Source organism: Apteryx mantelli, chromosome Z, assembly GCF_036417845.1.
Source record: "Apteryx mantelli isolate bAptMan1 chromosome Z, bAptMan1.hap1, whole genome shotgun sequence".
NCBI lineage: Eukaryota > Metazoa > Chordata > Aves > Apterygiformes > Apterygidae > Apteryx > Apteryx mantelli.
Genome location: NC_090020.1, coordinates 23,613,328 through 23,638,171, shown reverse-complemented (window position 1 = coordinate 23,638,171; position 24,844 = coordinate 23,613,328). Strand labels below are relative to the sequence as shown.

The following is a 24,844-nucleotide window of genomic DNA, read 5'->3' as shown; positions in this document are numbered from 1 at the left end:
GAGATTGCTGGGCAAGCTGGTAATGAAATACAAATTCCTTCATTTCTAACCATCACACATTCAGTCTAACTAAGACTGATCTCACTGTCACTGAAGTCAATTGCAGATTTCCCACTGCCTCCAATTACAGCAGGAATCCAGCTCTGGATGACAGTAACAAAGTCATTTCCATTTCCTAGCCACTGCCACGTGCAAGAAATCAATTGATGATCCCATATTACTTTGTTCCACGCACGGACTGAAATGACAACTGACATATTGCTGACATCCTGGGCACAGAGGTTAGGGACTGAGGACTCAAAATCATTCAGAATTACAGCCCAGATGAAAGTCTGAATTATCCTAAAATACCATGCATAGTTGTACTGAGTCAAGTAAGCGCCTTCCTAGGGGCCATCTACAAAAACCTGCACCAATACCTTGCACGAGGTAAATGAATATGGGGTGTGAACCTTCGACAAGTAAGAAATTCTCACTGGTATCTCCTATCACTTCAAGCGATCAGTAGTTTAAAATCCATTTCAGCAGCAAACGAACAGCTGGTCAGGAATATTTTATAAGCCCTAAAGATAAGTTATCTTTATTGGAGAGGATTTCGCAGTATCTGCCACTGAGAACACACAATTTGCCATAAATACCACAGCGGACTTCCAGCAAAGAAATCCTGGGATATCCCTCCAACACATCACTGTTCCTAGCTCATATATCAGCTAGCTGCCATATGCATTAGAGATACTTCTGTCTTTATACACCATGAAACTGGACATATGAATAGAGCCAAATTTGTATTCCACCAGCTTACTGCAACACAATTATGCCAAGATGCCCTTCTCAAAAAGTCTGAACATCTTTTGTTCTCTTAGCATTTGGTGTTAATTCCCTGCAGGTTAGTATTTTTTCCAATACCTCTTCACAGCCAGTATCAGGAGAGCTACAAAGAAAGGATATAACAAAGAAGCACAAGCAAAGATTTCCTTCAGATTCCCTTCCGTAGTGCATATATAAAATAATAATGCTGAATGGAAAAGAGATCTAAACTAAACAGTGTTCTGATGGGAAAAAAAGTGTAAGAGTAGACTACAGACAAGTTTTCCCATAGAGGGCTTTTTCTTAAACTGAAATAAAACAAAAGCAAGACCCGAGATCAGAGACAGCTCCCTTTCAGGAGAGGCCACATAGGAGCAATATGCTCTGGGACACCACCACATAGAGCATTCTGTGCTGGAAGCCACAGATCTGATTGAAAGTGCTCCCAGACAAAACCGGCGTCATTGTTTCAATGTCACTGATCTCTGCAAAATAAGCAGGGAGGAACGAAGCGTGGTAGACTTCATTTTCAAGCCTAGAAGAAATGCGACGTTGTTCATCCCATAGGCAGGCACCGTTAACACACTAATGTTAATTTAAGTTCAGTGCTGGCTTTTCAGCTGACCATCTTCTTATGTGAATCTTGAATTGCCAAAGCTCAAAATAAATGCATTTATGTAGTCTTATCCATAAAGCCAACCAATGTACTTATTTTTTATTGCCTTGTTTGAAAACTTTCTTGACAAATGGAGCCACCTATTATTTTTTTGCAGTTTTGAACTGTGATAAGCCAGAACTTGCTGAACCCTTAGTCCACCTATGATTAATCATCTTAAGATAGTAAATTCTCTGAAGCATGTGTAGCCTGGTTTGGGTATTTTGCACATGACCAAAATATCAAATGGATGTTTCTACATATTGTTAAATTACAAAACTATCATTTTATTGACACTGTTGAATTTCCAAAATACTCTGCAAGTTGTCTTCCTTTCTGCCTTAATCAAACATACTGTTCCCACAAAATAAGCTTATCAGTATGAAAGATTCAAGATAATTGTTTTTTAAGATTCCCTATGCAGGCCTCCACACAGTTTGGGAAAAAAAGGCAGAGAAAAGATAAGCTTAAAATCCTTGAACAATGAAATATCCCTTCTACAGTTTAAAACTGTTTAATAAACTAAGTCGAATGTGTTTGCTGCAGACTAAAGGTGCACAATACAAAAGTTACTGTGGCTTTGCTGCTCTTTGGCACTTTGATAAAAACATTGAATGTATCAAAGCCTAAAACATGTTAGAACTAGTCATCCTCATCTGGCAAAGACTCTCATCCACTCAAAACAAGACCAGTTGTTGTAGGTATCATTTGGACAGTACAAAACATTTGTGTATTACCATACATAACTTATTTCTGAATTAAGTGATTTTCACCAATTTCATGAAACTATTTTTGAGAATGTGAAGGTGATTATTTTGTTGTGTCAGCATTTCCCTCAAGGACTGCATCACCATGCAGAAGCATGCATCACCATTTTGCTGCTTCAAAACAATTCTAAAAAAGTCTATTTTTTTTTACCCAAATGTTTGTTTTGAACACCTGTGTTTCTCCCTCTTTGGAAGACTTAGATCTTCAGATTGAAAGGAAACTTAAATTTTCAGACAGATCTGTTTTCTGTCCCTATGAAAAAGACATTATTTTAGGTAAAGGACTTACTCAAGGTCCTTTATGTAGGAAAATTAAATCCCGAGTTCTCTTATTTGCACAGCTAGTGAGCTTTCACAGGAGGTCCCAAGAAAAAGGGTAATAGATTTGGTTTAAAATTCCAGTAAGGCTGCTTTTACCAGTTCCCCCACTACTCCTCACTGTTGCACTCTTCTCCAACCTACTTACTTACCCTGATCACAATACCTTGCAGAGCAATGTTTCACCAAGGCCTACTGGGGGACTCTCCAACAGGGCCAAGGAACCCCAGTAACCCTGCTGCCACTTGCATCCCTTAAGCTGGCAGCCTGAGACAACTGAATCAAAATTGTCTCTGCTGACTAAGGCAGCATCAGGGCTTCAGGGAAGGGGTCAGAGGATGTCCCCCCACTGCCAACACGAAAGGAAGGATGTGGTTTGTTTTCAGGTAAGCTCCCTAACTCTTACAGTGCTACACCACACTTACCCATACATAGGCTGTGGTTTGTGCTGTCACGGATGTGTTTCTTGCTTTCAGAGCCCTTAATTTCTAAACCACCTCTTCACTGTAAATAAGGATACTTAAGAAAGAACAGCAGATGTTCACTGAAACACTGTCTTCAATGCCTGCAAATGCAAACCTAAACTTCTGCTCCCCCATCCAATGCTTTACGTGCAAGTACAGCTTTTCCACCTACATCCTTTACATCCCAAGGATTAATGTTGAAGTCTATCAACACTTGATGAATATGTGAAAATTTGTAGTTCTCAAAAGCTTTCTCTGTTCAATAGCTGCTATTAAAGCATTATTCCTGTTGTACTATGTCCCTGACTGTTGCCAGAAGTGAGGTGTATTGCATGATTACCTATCAGCAAGAACCATCTCCACAGGACAAATCAGCTAGTGCCTTTACCAGAGACAAGATTTAACACAGAATTTGGAATTTATCAGTGAGAATCAGGGAGGAAAAGCAGTAAGAGAGGAGGGCATTGTAAGGTACAAAGCTACATATATTTATATATATTTGATTTATTCATACATTACCATGCAAGTATCAGTTTTGGCTTTAAATACATCACAAACCAAACCAGGCCCTAACTGGTGTTCTCTTATTGTTTTATTAGTGAGAGAAGATGCCATAACTCTCTCAGACTTGCTTCTCACTTAAGAACTACAGACACATGTTCCCACAACCACTTCAGTAGTTGGTGTAGTCACTGGATATATTTTCCATGTACTCTCCAAACTGGTATGTGGGTGTTTGTGTTTGTTTTTGTTGAGTATACTTCATCCACATATCAGGAGTACCTCAAAGAAGAAATACTATTTATTTGAGAATTCAAGTTGAAAGAAAATCACTGTGCAGAACCTGAAGTAGAAAAACAACCTATCTTCTTTCCCAAAATAAGCAGACAAAAAATGCTGTAATAAATTACAACAAAGTAATATTAAACAATAGGATTTTAAGAGCTTACGAATTTCCGTATGATTCTTGTAGTTGGAATGAAGTAACCTACAGAAAATATCTATATAAACATGTGGAAATCCTACCTTTCCCAATTTAAAAAGCATATACATATATATGTAAAAAGAAATTATACATGTATACATACACACACAACCCTTCTTTATCACAAGTTCCTGTTTATTTCTGATGTATCAAAATTTCTCTTCTAGCCTTAAATCAAAACTCTGAGCCTAGACAAAAAGTTTAAAAGCATGACTGAATTTTTCAGGAACCACGAAATGTGCATCCCCCTCACAATGCCCAGGCCCTGCATTCTCTAGGCACCTGGGATCTGAGTTGATCTCTAAGGCACAAGTAGTCACTGTACCCCTGTGCAGCCTTTTGCAGCCTGGTCTCTCCCCCAAGCTAGACATAATTCATTAGTGCTTCAGGCTCTTTAGCTGGTATGAATTTGCAGTGCATGAGCATCCTCCCTACCCTCCTCTGCCACTGTAGGCAGATCTGGACCACACACTTCCCCTGCCACAACTATCTAACCAAGGACAGGGAACTGACTTGACCATGACCCACACACCTGCGCAAAGAGAAACTGCACAGAAGTGGCAAAGCTATTTTCCTTCTATAGTTTGTCTTTCTTCTATAGGCTTCATAGTGGCTTTAATGGCTTTATAGATTGTCAGGATGGTACTGTTAATACACCAATCGCATTATTTTGCCAGCATCATATACTAATTTTTCCATATTGGTACAGTGATGCTGGTTTAGATAGCGCCTTTCTTTCCCACTGCCACAGAACCAGCCCCTGGAGCCTGGGTGTCAGACATGCAGGCTCATTTTGTGAAACTTACCTGGAGCTTGCTCCCCCTGCCCAGTGCAGCAAATGTTTGCAATCCTGCTGTGTTTCTGGCTTTTATTATAAAACTATTCAAGTGGCGCCACAATTACAACCAGCATAGACAAGTGATTTCTGTAGTTTATACACAGGGAATCAATGCACAAGGGAGTACCGAAGGAGGAGAAAGGAGATTTAAAGCACACTTTATAGGGCACTTGAGAATTTTCTTGACGATCTTAACAATAGGTCAAGGATGTTTCTGGCTCTTCTGGTATAAATACTAAAAACATATTATGCAATGGAGAGGATGTGTGGTACCTGCTAAAAACTCCACTACCCATCATTCTCCCCTACCCCCCAAATCATTTCAGGATGAATCCTATCCCAGCAACAACAATGGAAAGAAACGATCATACACTATCCCTGCTCTATGGGAAAATTAAATTTGTTAATTTTGAAAGTTCTGAGCTTTCATTGTTTTGAAAACTTGCAGTTTTATTTAGTATTTTCCTAAAAGCTCCAGATCCTGGAAGCAAAAGACTATCTGAAAACATCTGCTTCACAGACTCAAAGCAAGCATTTGAGAAGCAAGCAATTGTTGGGACGGTTTGGAAACATGAACCCAAAGGTTCAAATCATGAGCAATGCAAAAGAAGTCCAAAAGTATTCTTTAAAAACTCATACTTTTAACCCAATCTCACAGTATTATAATGGTCCACCTCATGATTTTTAAATGCTCACAACTGACTACGCTATGTGTCAAAAATAGTACTGCTTGTCTCATTGAATAGCCATAATTTACAACTTGCATATGTAACATAAGAAATGAATCACCACTTCAGAAGCTACTTTCAACCTTTAGTTTGTAACAGGATAAAATGCTCTGCTAAGGTCTGCTCCAAAAAGCTTGCCAATGTCTTTTCTGTTGGTTTCCACATTTTGCCCTTTGTGTGTTTGTTTTTGCAGTGCACATACATAAATGGAATGACCACTTTTCCACAAAATTAGTTAATACTGCATCACATCTCTGACACTTCATGCTTATCAGATAGTAGTTTGTCTTTTTCCTACACCTACCACTTTATTTTAAGTCTGCCCAAAGAGGTACTGCAGATTCCTAGAGCTGAGATGTGTGTATCTAAACATCTCCTATGCTGCCACATGAAAAATTGGACACGTACACAAAAGCACGTATCTCTTTGAATATAATGTGCTCATCCTCATGGCTGGGAGTTCTTGATGCATAATCTCATACAGAGCTGTGAGCCAGGGATATATTGCAGTAATTTCACTGCTCGTTCCACAAGGACAAGTAAAACAGAGGAACTTGAAATGAAAGAGGCTTGCATGTCCACAGGGAGACTCTAATTGGATTCCAGAATTTTAAACCTGTCTCCAAATGCAGAGAAGCAGAGAGTGAGTCATGGGCATCTCCACAGAGCACGCAGAGGTGAAATTAGCTGTGAAGATGAGGGGTATGTGGGCATAAGAACTGGTTTAAAAACAAACACTTTTGTAGTGCAAAAAAACAAGCGGAAGTAATGTATCTGTATGGCTCCTAAGAGCCTCATAGCTCCTAAGAGAGGATGAGGACCCAGAACAGAGCAGCTGTAGTACAGTAATTGCCACATACAGCATCACCCTAAAAGTAGCAAACTGCCAAGGCATCTGAAAATAGGTAATGCTGGGTTAGTCTCACTGGCACAGCTGCTTTGCATGATGTCACTCAAACCACCCAGCCATAAGACCACGGAAACCAGGCTAGCGGTGTACAAAAGAAGTGTCTAGGCACCGCTTTGCATGCTCAGGGTGGCAGAGACACAGAGAGATGACAGCGTGTATACACTGGGCGCCACTGGGATATACCTATCCTTAAGGTTATTTGCAGCATGATGTATAGAAGTCTGAGGGCAAACCAAGCTTTGTGTCCTTACCCAGAAACACACCATCCTGGACATCTGCTCTGTGCAGATCACTTGAACACTCCCCCTCTAAATATAACACAGGTTTTTGGACTTCAGGTGCTCCAATGCCTGGTCAATTCAAGATTGCTTTAAATGTGCTCAATGATGCCATTAAGTCTTTGGTCCAGAAAATTGCAAGAGTTCAAAAAACCACAAGTAAACAGAAGAAATGTAGCTCTTATGAAGACTAGTTACATAGGCCCAGATTAGCATCCTTTCTGCAGCATGACAGCAAAATAAGTAAAGCACAGAGCTGGCATTTGATTAAAAAAAGATTTAAAGCAAAAAAAAACCAAAAAAACCCACACCTTTCCAGTTTACATGAATGCACTCCATAACAGAAAGGGCCTGAGGACATCCACATGCTCCTACTGAGCATGACTGCAGAGATAATGACTCTTTAGAATCAGACAGACATATAATAAGAGATTTACAGTAAGACAGTGTAATTCCTGCAGTTATTCCTATGCACTGTGTTACATTCTTCTTACAGGGATACAAATGTCCCACAATATAAAGAAAAGACGTCAGAGCACAGTAAATGGTTTCTTCAACCCATTTATCAATATGTTCACACATCAACGCATGCTGAACTCTGGGAGTCAGCATCACCAACAATAAATACAGGTTAAACCAACCACAACATATCTAGTTGTTCTAGGAAAAGTATAACTATGAGTATATCTTACTGGTGTGCCTGTACCATCCTATTGTCATGCTCTGGAGCAAGCAGGAAAGCCACATCATTAAAACTTAATTCTCTCTAAGGACCACAGAAGTGAAAGAAAACTGACCAAGAACAACAGCATGGCTCTAACATTATTCAGGAAAGTGTGAGGAAGCTTTAATCCTTTTGGTGCAGTATAGCACAATGCACTTTTTTTTTTTTTTTTTAACTTCTTCAAAAGAGTTGAGCACTGATGGAGTATTACAAAAGACAGAAGAAAAATTAACTACAGTTTTTTGCTCCCAAATTTAGCCTTTTCTGTTCTCATAATTATCTGCAGCGTGCCATTTATACCTTACCTGCATTAGAGGATTTTCTGACATTAATAATCATTTCATCTTCATCACAATTCTGTAAAACAATTCACGATCAGAAAAGAAAAGGCTCCCAGAAAAATACATGGCCAAAACAGACAACACTAAGTCTGTTCAGCTGCCCTCTCACCAGCAGGCTTTTCAAATCTTCCAGAATTCATAGTTTCAGTTCAGAGATCTGGAACAGAAACTAGGATGTAGGTATAACAGTTAAAACTGTACAGATTAGCACTGCTTCACCAATGCACCAGCATTTGTCGCATTTGAACCACTATGGCCAGCAGAGACATAGAAGAAAAATGCTAAAGCCTTCCCCAGTTTCACTTCCCTAAGTGACCAAAGCCCTTCTGACAGTGCAAGTCAAGATAGGCTCAAAAGGTTATACATCAAGGAATGTTTTCTTCCTTTTACTCCAGAAAATACTGTATGCTACAGCCTGACAACCTGGAGTTTCTCCATGTCCCACAGCTGACAGACAAACCTAGAGGTGCTCTGAGGCATCTCCCACTCTCATACCCAGAATTCACTTTTGCCTACTAGCTGATACATTATGTAGCTTTTACATGGATGCAATAGAAGATGTCCTGAAGTGTTCTCTTTTTGTGAACCTGACAGTCACATCCACACATCTCAGGACCAAGTTTGCTACTCCAATATGTCTAGCAAATTGAGGAAGTCCACAAACAAAAGGGAGAGCATCCCTGTGGAAAAGCCTTTAACCTCCACCTCTGGAACAACTCTAAGATGAAATCAGAGGTGCAACAATCTATTTAAACAGAGAATTATTTTCAGAACATATGTTAAAAGAAATACAAATTCTCTCATGGATTAGAACCTTCCTTGGGAGAAGCAGCGTTTATCACAATTCAGCCTTCTGTGACATCCCTGGGAAAGTGCAGCCAGACAGCCTCAATTTTAAAAAGATGGTGAATTAAGATCAACTTGTTCTCAGTGCAGAGAATTTTACCTCTCCAAATAATTTCTCTTCATCTAAATCCTCATCTCTATGAAAAGATTAAATAGAAGGACTTAAAAAAGATGTCTCTTTATCCTACCATACACAGCTGATTAGCTGCATTGCAAATGAGGGATGAAAACCTAGTTAAAATTAATGCAGGCGTCATACTCTTGGCACACAGGGACAGTAACTTTCTGGCAGTCCTCTCTACTCTTCAGAGGGATGCAGAGTCCAGGGACTTCTGCAGGGACTTCCTGAACCTAAGGTGCTCCTGCCTCTACACAGAAACTTGCCTATCCAATGTAGATAAAATCAGTGAGGTCTTCCAGCCCCACTGAATACTGTATCAAAGGCAAATCTTGCCTGACATCCTGTGGCGAAATAATAGGCTTATCTTTGGCTGAAATACAGTATTTTTAAAACAACGTTATTTCCAGTCACTGACAAGAGACAGGTATGACAATACCCGGGCTCACTAGCATTGCGCACTCCAGCAAGTCAGGAATTACATAGCAACCCCTTGCAGCAAGACCAACATTAAGGCATAACCATACTCCACTCTACTCAGAGGGCAAATGTTCCAGTTGCGTGAGATCAATGGCTCCTTTCAAACAAAGACATACACAACAGCAATAAAAATCAGTGTAGATGGGCATTTGCCCTCAAGGACCACACTTATAATAGCCATCCTTCTTGGCATACCCAGAGATCAAGAATTCACAGAAAACCTCCTCACTACCTTGCAGCTATTTTTTCAGTGCCAGATCTCTGGCATATTAATGAGACAAGAGTGATGCAAAACAGGGAGAACAATTCACGGCAAAGCTAGCTCTGCCACTGGGGCTCCCTTAGCTATTAGGGATAGCTATTACCCAGCCTGATCTGGTGCACAGAAAAAGAGTGGTTCAGGATTCAGGCTTGCCTGATCCAAACCCTGCAGATGTGAACAACCAGTGCTGTGAGTTGGCACCCAGGACATGGTATCTGCTGAAGGCAATACTCCTCAGTGTTAACACAGCAGCATTGCTCTGAGCACCAGAGATCAGTGGGACACACTGCCTTTCAGTAGTCAACAGCCTCTGAGTATTTCATGGCTCTGTAACAGTCCACGCATAAGCGTGTGCCTCAAAAGTTCTTTAAAATGCAATCAAGACAGAGAAATCTGATCTGCTTAATCTGTTCACTTTTATACTATGCCTTAAAAAACAGCAGTCTTTGCCCTTAAATTCTTGATATTTCTTTTGCCTGTGGATGATGTTATTTTTCTTCTTTTATCTACTCTCATCCTTCCTTACAAAGGAAGTTAGTAGTAGCCAAGCAATTTATTAGATTGAAAACTCAGTCAACCCATCAGCTGAACAGTCTTTCATGGCTGTGTGAAGACTACTTATCATGTATGAAGAGACATGCTTATCAACTACCAATTACCTTTTCCAGATTAAGGGTTCTTCTACATTAGCATTTTAGGGCAGATCAGGAGTGCTCTTTTTAAATAAATTACCCTCACCCCAGTTTGATTTACTTTGCAGAGCAGTCTTGGAGCATGTGAACTGGATTCCTTTTGAATGAAACTAAAGCAAAATGAGATGAGGTTCCAAAACCTCATCTAAAGCGCTTCAACCATTAACAGGCATGCAGTCCACAGGACCAGACTACAGCTAATCTAAAACAGAACTTTTACTTTTTAGTAATCCAAAATAGAACTTTTAAACCATTAACCTCTGAAGGGGAACCCTGGGTTCTCCACACCGACTGTTTTGCCCTACAGACCCATGCCTATTGCACTGTGTGGCTTTCCAACCTAGGCACAGCCTCGGAAATTTGGGTCAGCTGGCACATTGTTCAATATGAAGGAAAGCAGGAGGGAGGAGTACAGCCATCCCCCAGTCAAAGACTTGGCATGTATTTGAAACTGGAACAGCTCTCAAAGGAGGTAAGTTGTAAGGAAACAAAATGGCTCAGAGGAATTATTGCCAGGTCTTTGCAATGGCTGTCATCTGTCTCCCGATATTTGTTGTTTTTCCTTCTAAACTCTAAGTCTCAATCATATGATTATAAGAAAACATTAGCTTTTACCCTAAAAGAACTGAAAATTTAAACCCTGTGGTCAAGAGAATTCAGAAAAGAAGAAAAAAGGAGACAGCATTATTAATTTTTAAAACATCTTCACTCTGTAATGTTTTCTTAATGTTTGTGATTATATGCTGCAGAAGCACATGATTCAAAAAGGTCTGTTAAAATGACTTCTAAACACTAAAATAACTAAGCAAAACATCCCTAATAAGCACAATTCACTCAGCAGAATATTTCTTGCTGCTGAGCAAAGGTATATAGCACATGCATTAGTCAAAGTCCCGTCAATCAGGTCATCTCCACTGTCCAAATACAACAAACCTGCACAAGAGACAAAATTCTGGCAAAAACTTTGAAAGATTTGATTGTGCATGGGTTTGCTTTCATGCACTTAGATATTACGTTAAGATAACTTCCTGCTTTTGTGTACCGATTTACTTAGCTATTAAACATTGCAATTAAGAATTAAGAGCCATGCTATACAGTTTTATAATTTAGGGCACTTGTTAAAGACAGCATCCTTCACAATGAATATTAAATAAGGTATAAGAACAAACTCCAACCTTTCCAGCCTATGAATCAAACATATTATTTCTGTAGAGTCAAGAGGACTCAAAGAATTAATTGCTTCTCTTCGAGTCCTAGCTCACTGATAACATTCAGATGGTGCAGAGGGCAGGGAAAGCAGGTGTACAGACCCTGCCAGAAATGCCTCAGATGTGCAAGGGGTGCTGCAATTAGAAGCAAAAGTCACTCTCTCCTCCCTCCTGGTCTCTTTGTAGCACAGACACCTCATGTGGGAAGGAAAATGGTTGCAGACAAGTGCATTGCAGGGAAGTTTTCCCTGTTGGCACAGGACTTGGGCTCGTTTATCAGGGAGGTAGGTTAACTTATGATAGGACAGCATTAAGTTCCTATCCCTTTCCCTTGGGGCTTCCCACAGCTGAGCATGGGGCAGCCCAAAATGTCTCTTACTTCCTTCCCCAATGTACACAAGGTAACCTCCAAGGGGAGCCCAAGCAAGTGAAAGTGGGACAACACCACTGCAAAGCACTCTTAGCTCATCTGAGAATAGTAACAGCACAAGGCGGCATTATCTCATTCATGCTTATTCACACCACTAGGTTTGAACAATCCATATTTTAAATTCATAACCACAAAACCACAGTCACTCCTGAGGGCAATTGTTTGGAGACTCTAGGCCAGAAAATGGATGCCCCAAGCTATTGCTTATCTCTAACAGAGGTTCAGCCACAGCATGTTGCCCTACCATGGATGTCTGGATGACTTTGCAGTAGAGGTCAAAAAAATGTAATAAAGGAGCCACAGTTTTCTGCAGAAACTTCAGTGTATCACTAATAATCTTCCCAAAATGTATCAGTGAAGGCAAAGCCTGGTCCTACCCTTCCTTCTCGCTGGCCATTTGCAATCTGCTCTTTCACGTGCTCTCAAAAGCCCTAGGACCCAAGAAGGATTTGCTTCTTACTCAGCCATGGCACAGGGTTGTTTCTTATAGTCCTGATCTAGCCTTCATTCTTTAACAAAAATCCCATTTGATATGTGTGGCTTCTCTCCCAGCTGCTTAATTTACCTTCCCAAATTTAATTTTACTGCAAGAAAATGAAAAAAGCAATTAAAGGAAAAACTATTCTCAATAACAAAATTTTATAAAGGTCTGAAGAAGTTTCGGGAGGAAATCAGGAAAAAAAGTCTACAGCAGTGAATCTGCTTAAGTTTGTGTAAATGAAGACGTTCCCCTTGACACAAGTGTAGTAAATCTGCAAATACAAATGAGAAAAATATGGAAATAGAACAGTCTGTTACATTGCAGCTTCATTAATATTTCAAGTCTCTCTTGCTCCAGTGCTCTGTGCAAGAAGAGAAGGAAAAAGCCCTTCACAAAATAAAAGCGAACAAGGTACAGCAGCACCATCTCAGTCTGTCTCTAGAGAATGTTCCAAATCTGCTTGGGAAGACTGTCTGCTTTTCATAAAAGTTGCTACAGATCCTATATAGCTGATTTTAATGTACTATATGGGAAGTGGTCTTGCTCTCAAGGATGAGAGGAGTAAATCAGTGAATCAGCTACATGAGCCCATAATTACAGCAACAGGAGTGAGAGTAAGGCTAGGCCTTTGGACCACACTGAACTCTCTCTACTATACTCTAGCAGATATTTTCAGAGTTGAAGATCATCCACATTCTTTCTTTTCTTTTTTTTTTTTTTTTCCTTAGGAACTTACTTCATTGAAATGGATTCTGCAGTAGCACCAGTGGCCCCCACTCAGAAACTTGACATAAACATGCTTGGGTGGTTTCTAAACTAGCACATCCACAATGTGCATCAAGAAACACAAGAGCCAAAACCCTAGCCCCTAGAGTTGAGGCTTTGTGGAGCTTAGGGCCACAACCACTCATATGTCCAGTGATTAATGGGGGTATGGGGAAGGAGGCTATATGACTTAATCATTTATGCTAGGCACTGAACAGCACACAACAGAAGAATAGCTACTTTTCTAAAGACCTACTAAAACCTTTATTTTAGAGTCTGCACCAGAACTTTCTCAGATTCAAGTAACACAGTCTTCCCACTATGTCTGGAATACAAAGAAGCAAGAAGAACTGGGGAAAAATTGTCTTCAGCCATGCAAAGCCATGCAGCTGCATAGCTGGTAAATTAGATACAGAAGTGTTTTGCCTTTGCAACTTAGCCAGGTACTTTCAGGTGCTGAGCCCAAGATACATGTAATGGCATTTCAGATAGCCCTGGGAATACACTAACAGGGGAGTTCAGCTTCTGCCTAGAATAATTTTGTACTTCACCATTAATTACTTGAATGAGTCGAACATTTCAAGTAGGTACTTGCTGATCAGAAAAACTAACAATCTTCATCAGTCAGCGCTCAGGAAAATTTTCACATGCAAAACTTAGAGGTTCTGTCAGCCTGCTGAGGACAGCAAATTCTCCCCAGCAGAAGGAGCAAGCACCTAAGTCAGGCAGAGCTTATTTTCCAGTGATTATCAAACAGCTTTTGTTAAAAGACTGTCCCCAAACCAGTGAAAGAAACTCCCTTCCCTTCTCTTTATTAGTTCTCCCTGTGAGACAGGAAATCTGACAGATGGGGTCACCTTCTTAGAAACAATGCAGGCTTTTCAGTCCGCAGTCACACTTGATGTCATACGCATTCCTGGAAACCTTTAATTCCATGCAGATCTCTTAAATCCACTGCCTTCACTCCCTAAATCATGCATGTTTTGGAGATACTAGCTGTCTCCTGTCCCATGCTAGAACAACACACAGCATCACAGTGTTCAGATCAGGAACTGCGGATCCTGGATATAATACACTAAGGTGGAAGGAAATGGCAAGTACTGGCCTCCTTCACTAATGCCTGCAGTCAGAGCTATCCATACACACCTGAGAACAGAGCTGAGCCCAGCTCAATATTCTGAGCTTCTTGTTAGGGATGAGCAGATGAGTAGACTCCTCCACTTGTTCATCCCTGTTTCAGGTAACTTCCTCCCATGCATCAGCCTAGGGCTTTACAGTTACATTAAAACTAGAAGACTCTGAGGAAAACATGAAAAGTTCTACAGCCTATTTGTAGCATAAGAGTTTTTCGGGCCATCGAAATGCAGTCATTCTGAAACATGTCAATCCAGATGTTTAAGGAGGGATTTGACATTCGTGAAAAATCACAGGTCCCAAATCACCCTGAATTAGTTTATTTCTAATTAAGACATTGCAAAACAACAACAAAAAAGTTATGTATCCTTTGATATCAGGTATTTGTTGTTCTTGTTTTAATAACAGAAACCCATTCCTACTACGCAAAGCCAAACTTTTGCTGTCACATGCCCTTTTTGTAGCTCTTTACATATACAAGACAAACCGGACAAAGCAGATGAAGGAAAAGACGTTTTTCTGCATAAAACAGTTAAAGATCTACTTATTTATTCCAGAACTATCTTGCCTCTACTTTCAGCTGTTTAGTCTTCCTCTCTTCCAGAAATTCGCATTTATCCTATCTAGCTAAGAGAGGCCAGGTGCATGGCATATTAAAGAGACAATATGCCTACTGCCTGCAGCAGTCATATCCACTTCTGCCAACAATAGATCTACCTCATATACAGTAAGATGTTTTTCAGCACTCTTGTGGAATGGGAAGATTTCCCTGCAGCTTCAGCATATGATCATGTTTTAAAAACAAATTTAGAACATCAATAGAGGCTGCGCAAGATCCAGCCATCCTTCCTCAGAGACAAACTTCCATTTGTTAATATTAATGGAAGGTTCCTTGAGTGATGAAGCCTTATCAATAAAGCATGTACATATGTGGTTACCTCTGTATGTCAAGACACATTTTGACCTCCAAACATTTTGATTCCTAAAAAAATATTTGCAAGTTTTTGAACCTTCCACATGCCTCAGCTCTGTTTTAAGAGAGATTATTTCCTTTCGTTACAACAGAAAGGAAGATCAAATCCCATTTGCTTCTGGCCAAAGCAGGAAATGGAATGGAAATAACTAACAGAAAGCTCAGGACCTGCTCATGCATAAAAAAACCTCCATTCTCTTCACCTGGATCACGACTCAACCTTAACTAACTCCACTTGCATGCCAAGGATAGCATTCCTAAACAAACACAAATTCAGCTGGGGAATTAGTTGAGAGAAGTATACCAACTGCTCATCCCTAATGCCCTGACCACTCATATGCAAATACTCTCACTCAGATGAAAGGTGAGGCTTAGTTTGTTTTCCTCAGATCCCTTTCCAAACAGTATCAGTTATGTAGGAAAGCTCCTTTTATACTGGCAGAAGAAAATCCATCCATCCTAGAGTTATACTTGTAAAATTGCAGCACTTTAAATTCAGTCCTTAGCTTATGATGGCATAGCTTTCCAATATAGACAAGCTCTAAGTGATTCATCTAGAAAGACAAACACTATTTTTGACATTCATGTCTTATGAATTATTAACTGGTTTTCTGCATCTAGATAGATTTTGCATGAAAAGGAATTTTTGGCAGCTACCTTGAGGGCTGAAAGTTGTACAGACTGAAAAAGAACTCAGGAAAATTACCTAGAAATATTAATGGACATATTGGCTGGTGCTCTATAAAAGAGTAAGTCCTGTTAATCTATGGAAAGTCATAAAAGTAGGTACCAAGAAGAGTTTTCAGGAGAGTTTTCTTTCTAGGAAAAAGAATTTCTCTCTTTTGGAACATGTTTTGTCATCACATGATTTTGTTGTGGTAGTGCTTCTCCTCACAGAAGCAGCAGAGAAATGATGTTCAATGCTTGCATATATTTTAAACTGGAAAATAAGTGAAGTGGGTCGTCAATGCTACTGCACAACAGTAAGTGAATCTGTTAATAAAAAGTGAAAACACTACTGAAATGAGCAATATTTCAAAATGTTTAGCTAAATTATTTTCACATTTAAAGAGCTTTAGCAGCCAGTAAGAAGAACTTAGGCAATCCAAATTAAACTGGATGTATGTGTACGAACATTTGTGTGTGTGTATGTGTCAAAAAAATCAAACTGACACACAGAAAAAGATGAAAGAGGCAGAGGAGGGTGTAAACATTTTAGCACTGTGTGGTGTAAACAGCTTTTCTGCCAGGAGAGTAGGGGAAAAAAAGGGAATAAAGCAAACAATTTATTCTATTTTAAAACATCTGCTTACAAAGGATTCAGCATAATATGCCAATTTGAGAGAGCGATTACAAATCCAAGGGAGCTATGACCAAAACACAGCCCAGTGGAAATCACATCAATACAATGCCAGCTGTTTTGTGGACAATGCATTCAGCTCGTGATGCCTGTCCATATACACCCAGTAAAAGTGGACTCACTTCACCAGCCACCCTGGAGTGACATGCCCATCAGCTGGGCCGGTGGTACCATTTCTCACTCTTTCAGGAGGCCCCTGACATCAGCTCAATTCACCCTTAACAGGCCAGCACTAGCCAGGCTAGGCAACTGCTGTCTGCAACACCTCCCCTTGGGTCAAGTAACACTCTTCTTGGGCAGCAGGGACAGAAGGCAAGCACAAACCTCCACCCCTCTGCGTGATGGCAGCAAAGCAAGGTACAACAGCCAGGCCCACTTAAGTCCATGTAAAGGGATTTTTTCTTTCTCTCTGTGAAAATTATACAGTCATATGCCATTCCATAGCATCTCCATCAGGGGCGTGTCAGCATCATCACTACGACATCAACTATGGCTCAGTGGGACAAATCCATGAACCACCTTATCTAGGATTGCCACAGTGGTTGCCATTTTTAGCCAGATTAAAGTTATGAGGAACATTAAGTGGCCCTTGTTATTTTTTATTTTCTCCCATGCTGCATGTGCTTACTTTCACTCATGGGAATGTAAACATATGAGGATACTTTTAATAGGTTTGAGGGCATTTTGGTGTCATTTTGAAGACTGATTTGTTATGGGCACCAGTGATCCATAAGATCTGGAGTTGAGCAAGTTCCTGACGGAGAGCTATGTCAGCATCATATACAAATCAGAGCTATATCACAAAGCTAAAGACACACACCTTCACCAATGCCTGTTTTTCCAACATGTTCATAAACCCCCACAGCATCTTTAGGTAATTTATGCCAGTGTTTAACCCTGCAGGTTTTGCCCAAACTTTGGGGGACACCTGGTTTGTGTATCCCCAAGCCTTACCTGTCAGGAAAGATCTTTCTACATGATTCATTCAAGCAGAAAATTGTTACGGTTCCATTGCTGGTCGATAGAGGATGAAGTTTCCATAAACGGAATGCTTGTGAAAAATGGTAGTATAATAAATGTGAACTTAACTCATTTTTCCCCCCTTTCTTCAGGAAAAAGGAGTTATTTTTATTCCTGTCACTTTTGTGAAATCGTCTGACATCTGCTACAACCTCAGGTTTAAAAAAAACTTGGAATAGAAACAGTAGCTTTAAGTACAGAATTAGATAAGCAGTGGAAGGCTAGGTAATTCTGCTGTGGCAAAGATCATGGTAAAAATACTGAGCTTTAGCACCATTTTCTTTCCCCTGTGTATCTCCATATATATATTTAAGGGAGGATCAGCACCATCATTGTCGAACAGGGGCTGGTAAGAGGGAAGAAAATGGGGGCCTGGAGTCACAGCAGTTGCCAGAGGGAAGCACAGAGTAGGAACTTCATCTAGGACTTCGGAGGAAAGGTTCAGTTGCCTCTGGGGGTCCTACAGACCTTCGCTGAGACAAGGGCCAGGGCTCCCCGATCAGCACGTTTTCTGCTGAGCACTGGCCATGCATGCTGTCTCTTCATCTCTCCTCACAGAGCTGCAACAGCTCCCAATAGCCTGCAATATGGGTTTTCTGTGCTTTCCCTCCTGGTGGGCTTTTCAAGCCAAAGGCTACACCACCAGGTCATGACTGTCCGTGTTCGAGCTCCTCCAGCCTCCTTCCCCCATAAGGAAAGAGGAAGACCACCCAGCACCTCTGTCACATTTGCACTCCAGAGCAAGGTAAAGCTACTGAATCTTCTGCCCAGTAACCTCTGCAGAGTCCGCTTCTGTTAAACCTGTTTATGCTGCTTCAGCATTTTTTGTGAAATACCATTAGCATGCTAGGCCCAAGGGCACATTTAAATCTTAAATACACTGTTGTGCATGAATGACCAAGAGCAGATTTTCTTGCTGTGTAATACTTCCAGTGGAGATGACAGTTGAGATATAAAATAAGATTCTGATGCAGGTTGTGTTTTGAGCATAACATTCTTTATTTTTTGTCTCCACAGATAATTGGGAGAAAAACTAGAGATGGGTGTCACCCAGTGCTCCAGCTTTGTAGATAGGGGTGGTAACTGCATATATCAGGTGAAAAGACTCTGCAGTGATGGATGCTTGAGAAATGCTCTTAAAAAAACATTATCTTTTTTGCACACAAAGCAGCAGTTCCTACAATTTGATTTGGAGGCAGGGTTAGAAACTGGAGCAGACTGTTAAAGCCATCAACAACTCAGAAGGGTTACACAATATCCAAGTAAAGGGCAATTTAGATTAAGGTCAAATCTTCACCCTTTCAATTATATAATATCAATAAAAGAACATGTGGGAATGATGCCAAATGTGAATACTGTATCTGACAACCAAGCTAAAGTGCACAAAGAGAAGGAACTTCCCTACCTGCAGTGGAAATAATCCCCTTCATAGATAAAGAAATATCTTTTCCAAAAATAGTCTTTATTCCTGGATCAAAGGACACTCACCTCTCCTGACTGCAAAATGTACCACTGTGCACTGAGAGGGAAGGAAAAAAAAAAACACAACAACAAAAACAACCAACATCACAAACACACACACACACCCTTGGCGGTACCACCCCTCCAAGATATGTTTTTAAACAACTAGTTTGGGCACTATCCTCAGCTGGCTCCACTCTGCCATCCCTGAAGAGCCACAACACCTTGCAAACAGCTCTTTTTCCACTTTCCCCCATCTGCTCAGCAGCTTCCACCCTCACAGGAGGAGGGGGATCATCCAGTCCAACGTAAGCAACACAAAGCACAGCAGCCGCCCTAGGAAAAATATGGCATTGGACAAATTCCCAAACTAACTCACCTACCTTGTGGCAATACATGTGTACCAACTACTGTTTGGGGGATGAGGGCAAAAGAAAATAAAGAAAGAAACAGGCAGAACTGGTGTGAGCTCCAGTTCCAGTCGGAGTCAGTGGACAGAGATAGGTGCTTTCACCAGAGAAGCGAGCAGGCCCATTAGGTTTTTGTTCTTGTTTCCCAGTACAGTAGGGAGGCAGCATGAGGCTCCTAAGACCACAGTCAGGACAGCCAGGCTTTAGTTATAGCTTCACAGTTTGACTCAGGGATCAGATTTAATGCAGTTGTTAAGAGTAAGTATTTAAATGAAACTGAACTACTGGTCTAGGTTGCTAAGCATGCACAGGTCTCACTTAAAGTTAGTGGGACAGCTAGGAACATATTCTATAATATGGGATGGATACAGATTTGGAAAATACTGGTACCACTATATCACTAGCCACATTCTTCATCAGTAAGAAGAGAATAATAATAATTGGTTAACTTTATTTTGAGAATTCAGCAAGTGTAGAAAACATGTATAAAGGAGTATTCCTTTACCCTCCTGTAAAAAGTGTAAAGAATGTAAAAAGGAATTTTATGTTCTTCTACAAATGTGTAGTGAGAACACCTGCAGAAGATCTGGCAAGGAGTCAGTGACTGGCAGAGTATGTGGTAGCAGGCCCAGCATGTGAGACTACACACTGACCAAATTCCCATCAAGGCCAGGCAGGCGTATTTCATTTTGTCCACAACCTCTAGCTGCTTCCCGGGCAGTAACTACTCAAGGTTAGCACAGCTGAGGTAAGGAAACAGTTCTAGTAGATTTAAGGGGCCCTTAGGAGCAAGGAGTTGAGTCCCACCTGGGCATCTGACCCATGTGTCGAACTCGTACCTCCAGCAGCCTCCCATCAGCAACCCCTCATGAACCTTGAGTGTCTCTCTACACTGGTATCCAACCCTTTCTTGCCTGCCTTGTGGTCACAAAGAGCAACTTAAGAAATACTTGGCTAGATGAATGACAGTCTAGAAAAGCACTTGAACAAGAGATGAACTTCAGCCATACTTAAATTCTCACTGATTTCAATGAAATTGCTCACACTTGGGGGCTTTTCGGGATCCTGCTAATCTGCAGACACTCTTTGATGATACTTTCAAAACACTACATATGAAAATGCCCATTGTTTTCAACCTCTGCCTCATCACTAATGCACTCTTCTTGCAAATGAACCTATGTAGACAGAAAGACTTGAACCAGCGCAGAATACCTTTGAAGCCTTGAGGATTTTGAGCTACCTGGGCAATAGCATAGCACAACTGGAGCCTTATTTGTTTCTTATTAAAGACTAAGGTCATTCTTTTAATCTCTTACTGCGTACTTTACAGGTTGCCTTGCAAAAGAGGAAAGCACTCTACTTTCCATCTAAAAGGCTGGGCACGTAACAAGCTCCTGACAACACACTGGAAGTCTTCTTTAGCCGTTTCTTCCAGTAACAATCCTGTGTTTTCCATAAAAATACATATGCAGTTGACTCCTACCTTGGTTAAGACCAGTTAAATTAAATCCTGTTGTATCATAAAAGCAAAATACAAAGGTAGAAAATAAATTGAATTCTAGGCTTTGAGTCAAATCATTCCATTCACACTGCTATTTAAATGTCAGTCACTGGTTCCCTAGGGAATCCCAGCCATGGCTATTCCCAAGGTTTTTGTTCACTTCTTTCCCTATAGAATCACTGCTTTGTGAAAGCTTAGTTTTGACCCTGCCTCACAAATGCCATATTATGCAATGAATGTAGCCACATGGAAACAAAGCTCATGCTATTTCAAAACGACTCTTTCCAAATGCCAATTTCCAAATTGGACTGTCAAATCCGTACCACTCAAAGCCATTCAAGTGTTCTTAAAACTACACACAAACCTGCAGAAATAGTTCCCAACTTCCCCTGACTTCTATAAACTCCAAAGTACTTCTTCTGAACTTGATGGTGCTGCACCAAGGTAAAGCCATTAGTGTTTTTTCTGAATGGCAACGGGTGAATGCTCCACTCTAGAAGAAGCAAAGTTTCCTCCTGCTTTTCAATGTCTTATTGCTATCGCTGCTGGTACAAGGAATTGACAGGCTTGAACTTCCTGTTCTGCAACAACTTTTAGTTAAAAAGAGAACGGCAGCACTTAATACTGCCAGAAATCTTTATTTTTTAACTGGAATTGTAGTTTGTAATAATATTACATACTGATAATCATGAAGTCTGCATGTATAAGGCATACTAATGTTACAAGAATAATAGCATTAACAATAGAAATTAAACCAAGGTCTGCAGAAGGCTAAACTGGGCTAAAAGACACAGCAACCTCAGAAATAACTTGAAATTGTTCCCAGTATAATTCCTGGCTATGTTATGACAGACCAGTTGGAGTTCTAATGTGAATAAGAACCAAGGGAACAACTCAGAATTTTTAAAACTTTGAATCAGTTGTTTGGTCTTATCCAAAAAGCTTCACTTACTGGCACTATCAATCCACATTCCACCTAGGGATTAATCCCCCGTCATGAAGATCACTCCCTGGAGTACGGTCAGCAGGACTGAGCCCTTGATTCCTCACTCATACTGAAAGCAAGCCAATGAGCAGGCCAGTCTTGCAACCCTACTTGCAAGTCATTTTCATACATGAATGTGTCTTCATGGCCTGCACACAAATAACCTGTGAAAGTCAAGGCTGGGCCCAAAAATCCTATGTCATCTGATGCTGGGCTGCTAAGTTTGGCCTCAGAACCTTATAGTTTTGGTTCCAATCAGTTAAACTCTCCCTCCTTCCAAAGGACAGTACTGCTGCCAGGATGAATCCTGGTAGTCAGTGCGAGATGTCATCTAAAGGATAGACCAGTACACACACATCTTTTACACTATGCTCTCTCCAGAAAAGACTGGAGGCATACTTATTCTCCTTTATCATAAATCATTGAGTAGCTGATATTAAAAAGTGAACTTCAGTTTGCCTGCTTCTTAAACATGGCTGACACAGGCACTGCAATTCTTATTTTAGGTACCAGAACTCAATGCAGCAATGATGATTCCTTGGCTTCTAACAGCACTAGAGAGCACAGGGAGAAATAATGAACAAAGTAGCAGCAGCTGGATGCTGCAGTATGGACCCAGGTGCCCTAACTGCACCTTACAGCACATGTCATGAGCATGGCAGGTTTCTGTGAAGGGCATTTAACCAACGATGTGGCACAGGGTGAAATGAAAGGTGAGGCACAATGTCATCGGATGCATGCAAGCGCCCACACAGGACCTGACATATCCCCTTGCGCTCATGGTCATAAGGGCTGTTGGTGTAACTACATGGCAGGGAGAACTGTGATTTCTGCTCATCCTTGTATTAGGGATTTTTCTTTCAGGCACATTCTTGCCCCAGTCCAACAGTAGAAGAGATGGATGAGAAAGCGAGAAGTACAGATATTGAAGTGTAACCTACAGCCCATTTACGATGACCTAGACTGTTACCTGAGGAAGCTTACAGTAAAGACTAATAGGAAATAACTGGTATTTTTGTACTAATTTTGCAAACACACTCTGGGCTCAGTCTCAAATCTCTGAATCCGAAGGAATTCCCCCGACTTCTGTGAAACCATTTTAGACTTATCCCCAAAGCACATTGAGTCAGAGTCCGATTCAGAAATTGCACCTTTATGAACTATCACATATAGGATTTTGTTTTATGAAACACATCACAGAGCCTGGTGAAACCTCCACCCTGACCCTCCTGCAATAACAAACAGCGCCTAAAGCAACATGAACAAACATCATTAGTCAGATTTTGGCTGTACTTGGGGGGTGGGGGGGAGGGAGGGGGGTTGTCACATTTACTGCTGATTTACAAAGCCAGTCTAAGCCCTCAGTACGGAAGGGCCAAGGCCCGAGTGGGGTATCTGCCCAGCAGCCACCCACTGCTGCAAGGTTCCCTCACACCAGCGCAGCCCCTGGGGCTCCCACACCTCTGCATAAGGGAGCAAGGGGGAGAGTCTGGGGGGGGGGGGGAAGCTGCGGATCTGCACACCCTCACACCATGCACACTCATGTACCACACGCACCCATGCACCCCCATGCATGCTTGTGCACTCATACACCATGCATACCCATGCATCCTGCACCCCCATGCCTGGCCATGCACACCTGTGCACACTCATGCACACCCATGCATACTCATGTGCACCCACACATCTCCATGCATACCTGTGCACACCCATGCATACCCACATTCTGCACACCCACACACTCCCAAGCACATCCATGCACCCCGCACACCCACATACCCACACACACCCATGCATACCCATACAATGTCCATGCACCCCACAGCCCCTGCACAGCCATGCACATCCACACACCATGCACACTCACGCATACCCACGCACACCCGTGCTCACCCACACACTGTCCACACACCCTGCACAGCCACACACCATGCACTCACATATACCCCCACACACCCACGCTCACCCATGCATACCCACGCGCTGTCCACGCACCCTGCACACCCACGCACACCCGTGCTCACCCATGCATACCCACGTACTGTCCACGCACCCTGCACAGCCACGCACATCCATGCACCACGCACACTCATGCATACCCACACACACCCGTGCTCACGCACCCCCAAGGCTATCCACGCATGCTGCCCAGCCAGGCATCACGCACCCGCAGCCAACCGCGCACCCCACGCACCCGCGTGGCGGGCGCGCGCGCTACGGGGTACCTGGGTCGCCTTGTGGAACTGCTTCTTCAGCCCGGCCACCGACATGGCGAGGGCGGCGCGCTGCGGCCGGGCCGGGCCGAGCCCAGCCGAGCCCAGCCGCGGTGCGGTGCGGTGCGGTGCGGTGCGGTGCGGTGCGCGAAGCCCTCGCGCGCCGCCGCAGCTGCCCGCTACCGCCGCGCGCCCGCAGAGCCTCTCTGGCGGCGGTCGCGGTGCGGGGCGCCGTGACGTCAGGGCCGGCCGCGCGCCCTTTTAAAGGGCGAGCTCCGCCCCCCCCGCCCGCCCCGCGCCCCTCCCCCAGCGCGGGGCTGACGCCGCCGCGTTGCGGGGGCCGAGGCGGCCGTTGGGGCGGCGACCCGCGGGGCGGCCGGGCCGCTTGGCGTCCCGCAACTCGCGTGTCCTTTCTGCCCCTTCGCAGTGTCCCCGTGACGTGCCGCGACCCGAATCTGTAGCCTGCCCGCTCCGACCTGCTGCTGCGGGCCCTAGCCTGGAGCTAAAACTGCCCATCCGCATAAAACAAGTGTCGAAAGCGTTGGTCTTTTCTCCCAGAAACTGGGGAGAAAAACCAACCAAGAGTATCCCTCTGCTCATCGCAGAGTGGGGGAAAAAGCCGTATAAAAAGCCTTGCTGCGGGCACCGCCTTCTGGCCTAGTCCCAGGTCCACACAGGGCGGAAGAAGCA

At 42.3% G+C, this 24,844-nt stretch overlaps 1 protein-coding gene across 1 annotated transcript in view; it reads right to left on the bottom strand.

Annotated features, from left to right (window-relative positions):
* The window catches only part of SH3GL2 (SH3 domain containing GRB2 like 2, endophilin A1), a 97,045-nt gene extending 72,810 nt beyond the window's left edge, over window positions 1-24,235 (bottom strand). Inside the window, exon 1 of the mRNA XM_067315551.1 lies at window positions 24,167-24,235. Coding sequence (XP_067171652.1) covers window positions 24,167-24,211 — 45 coding nt within the window. The 5' untranslated portion in view covers window positions 24,212-24,235. The remainder of the gene's footprint in view (window positions 1-24,166) is intronic.
* Window positions 24,236-24,844: the final 609 nt, after the last annotated feature.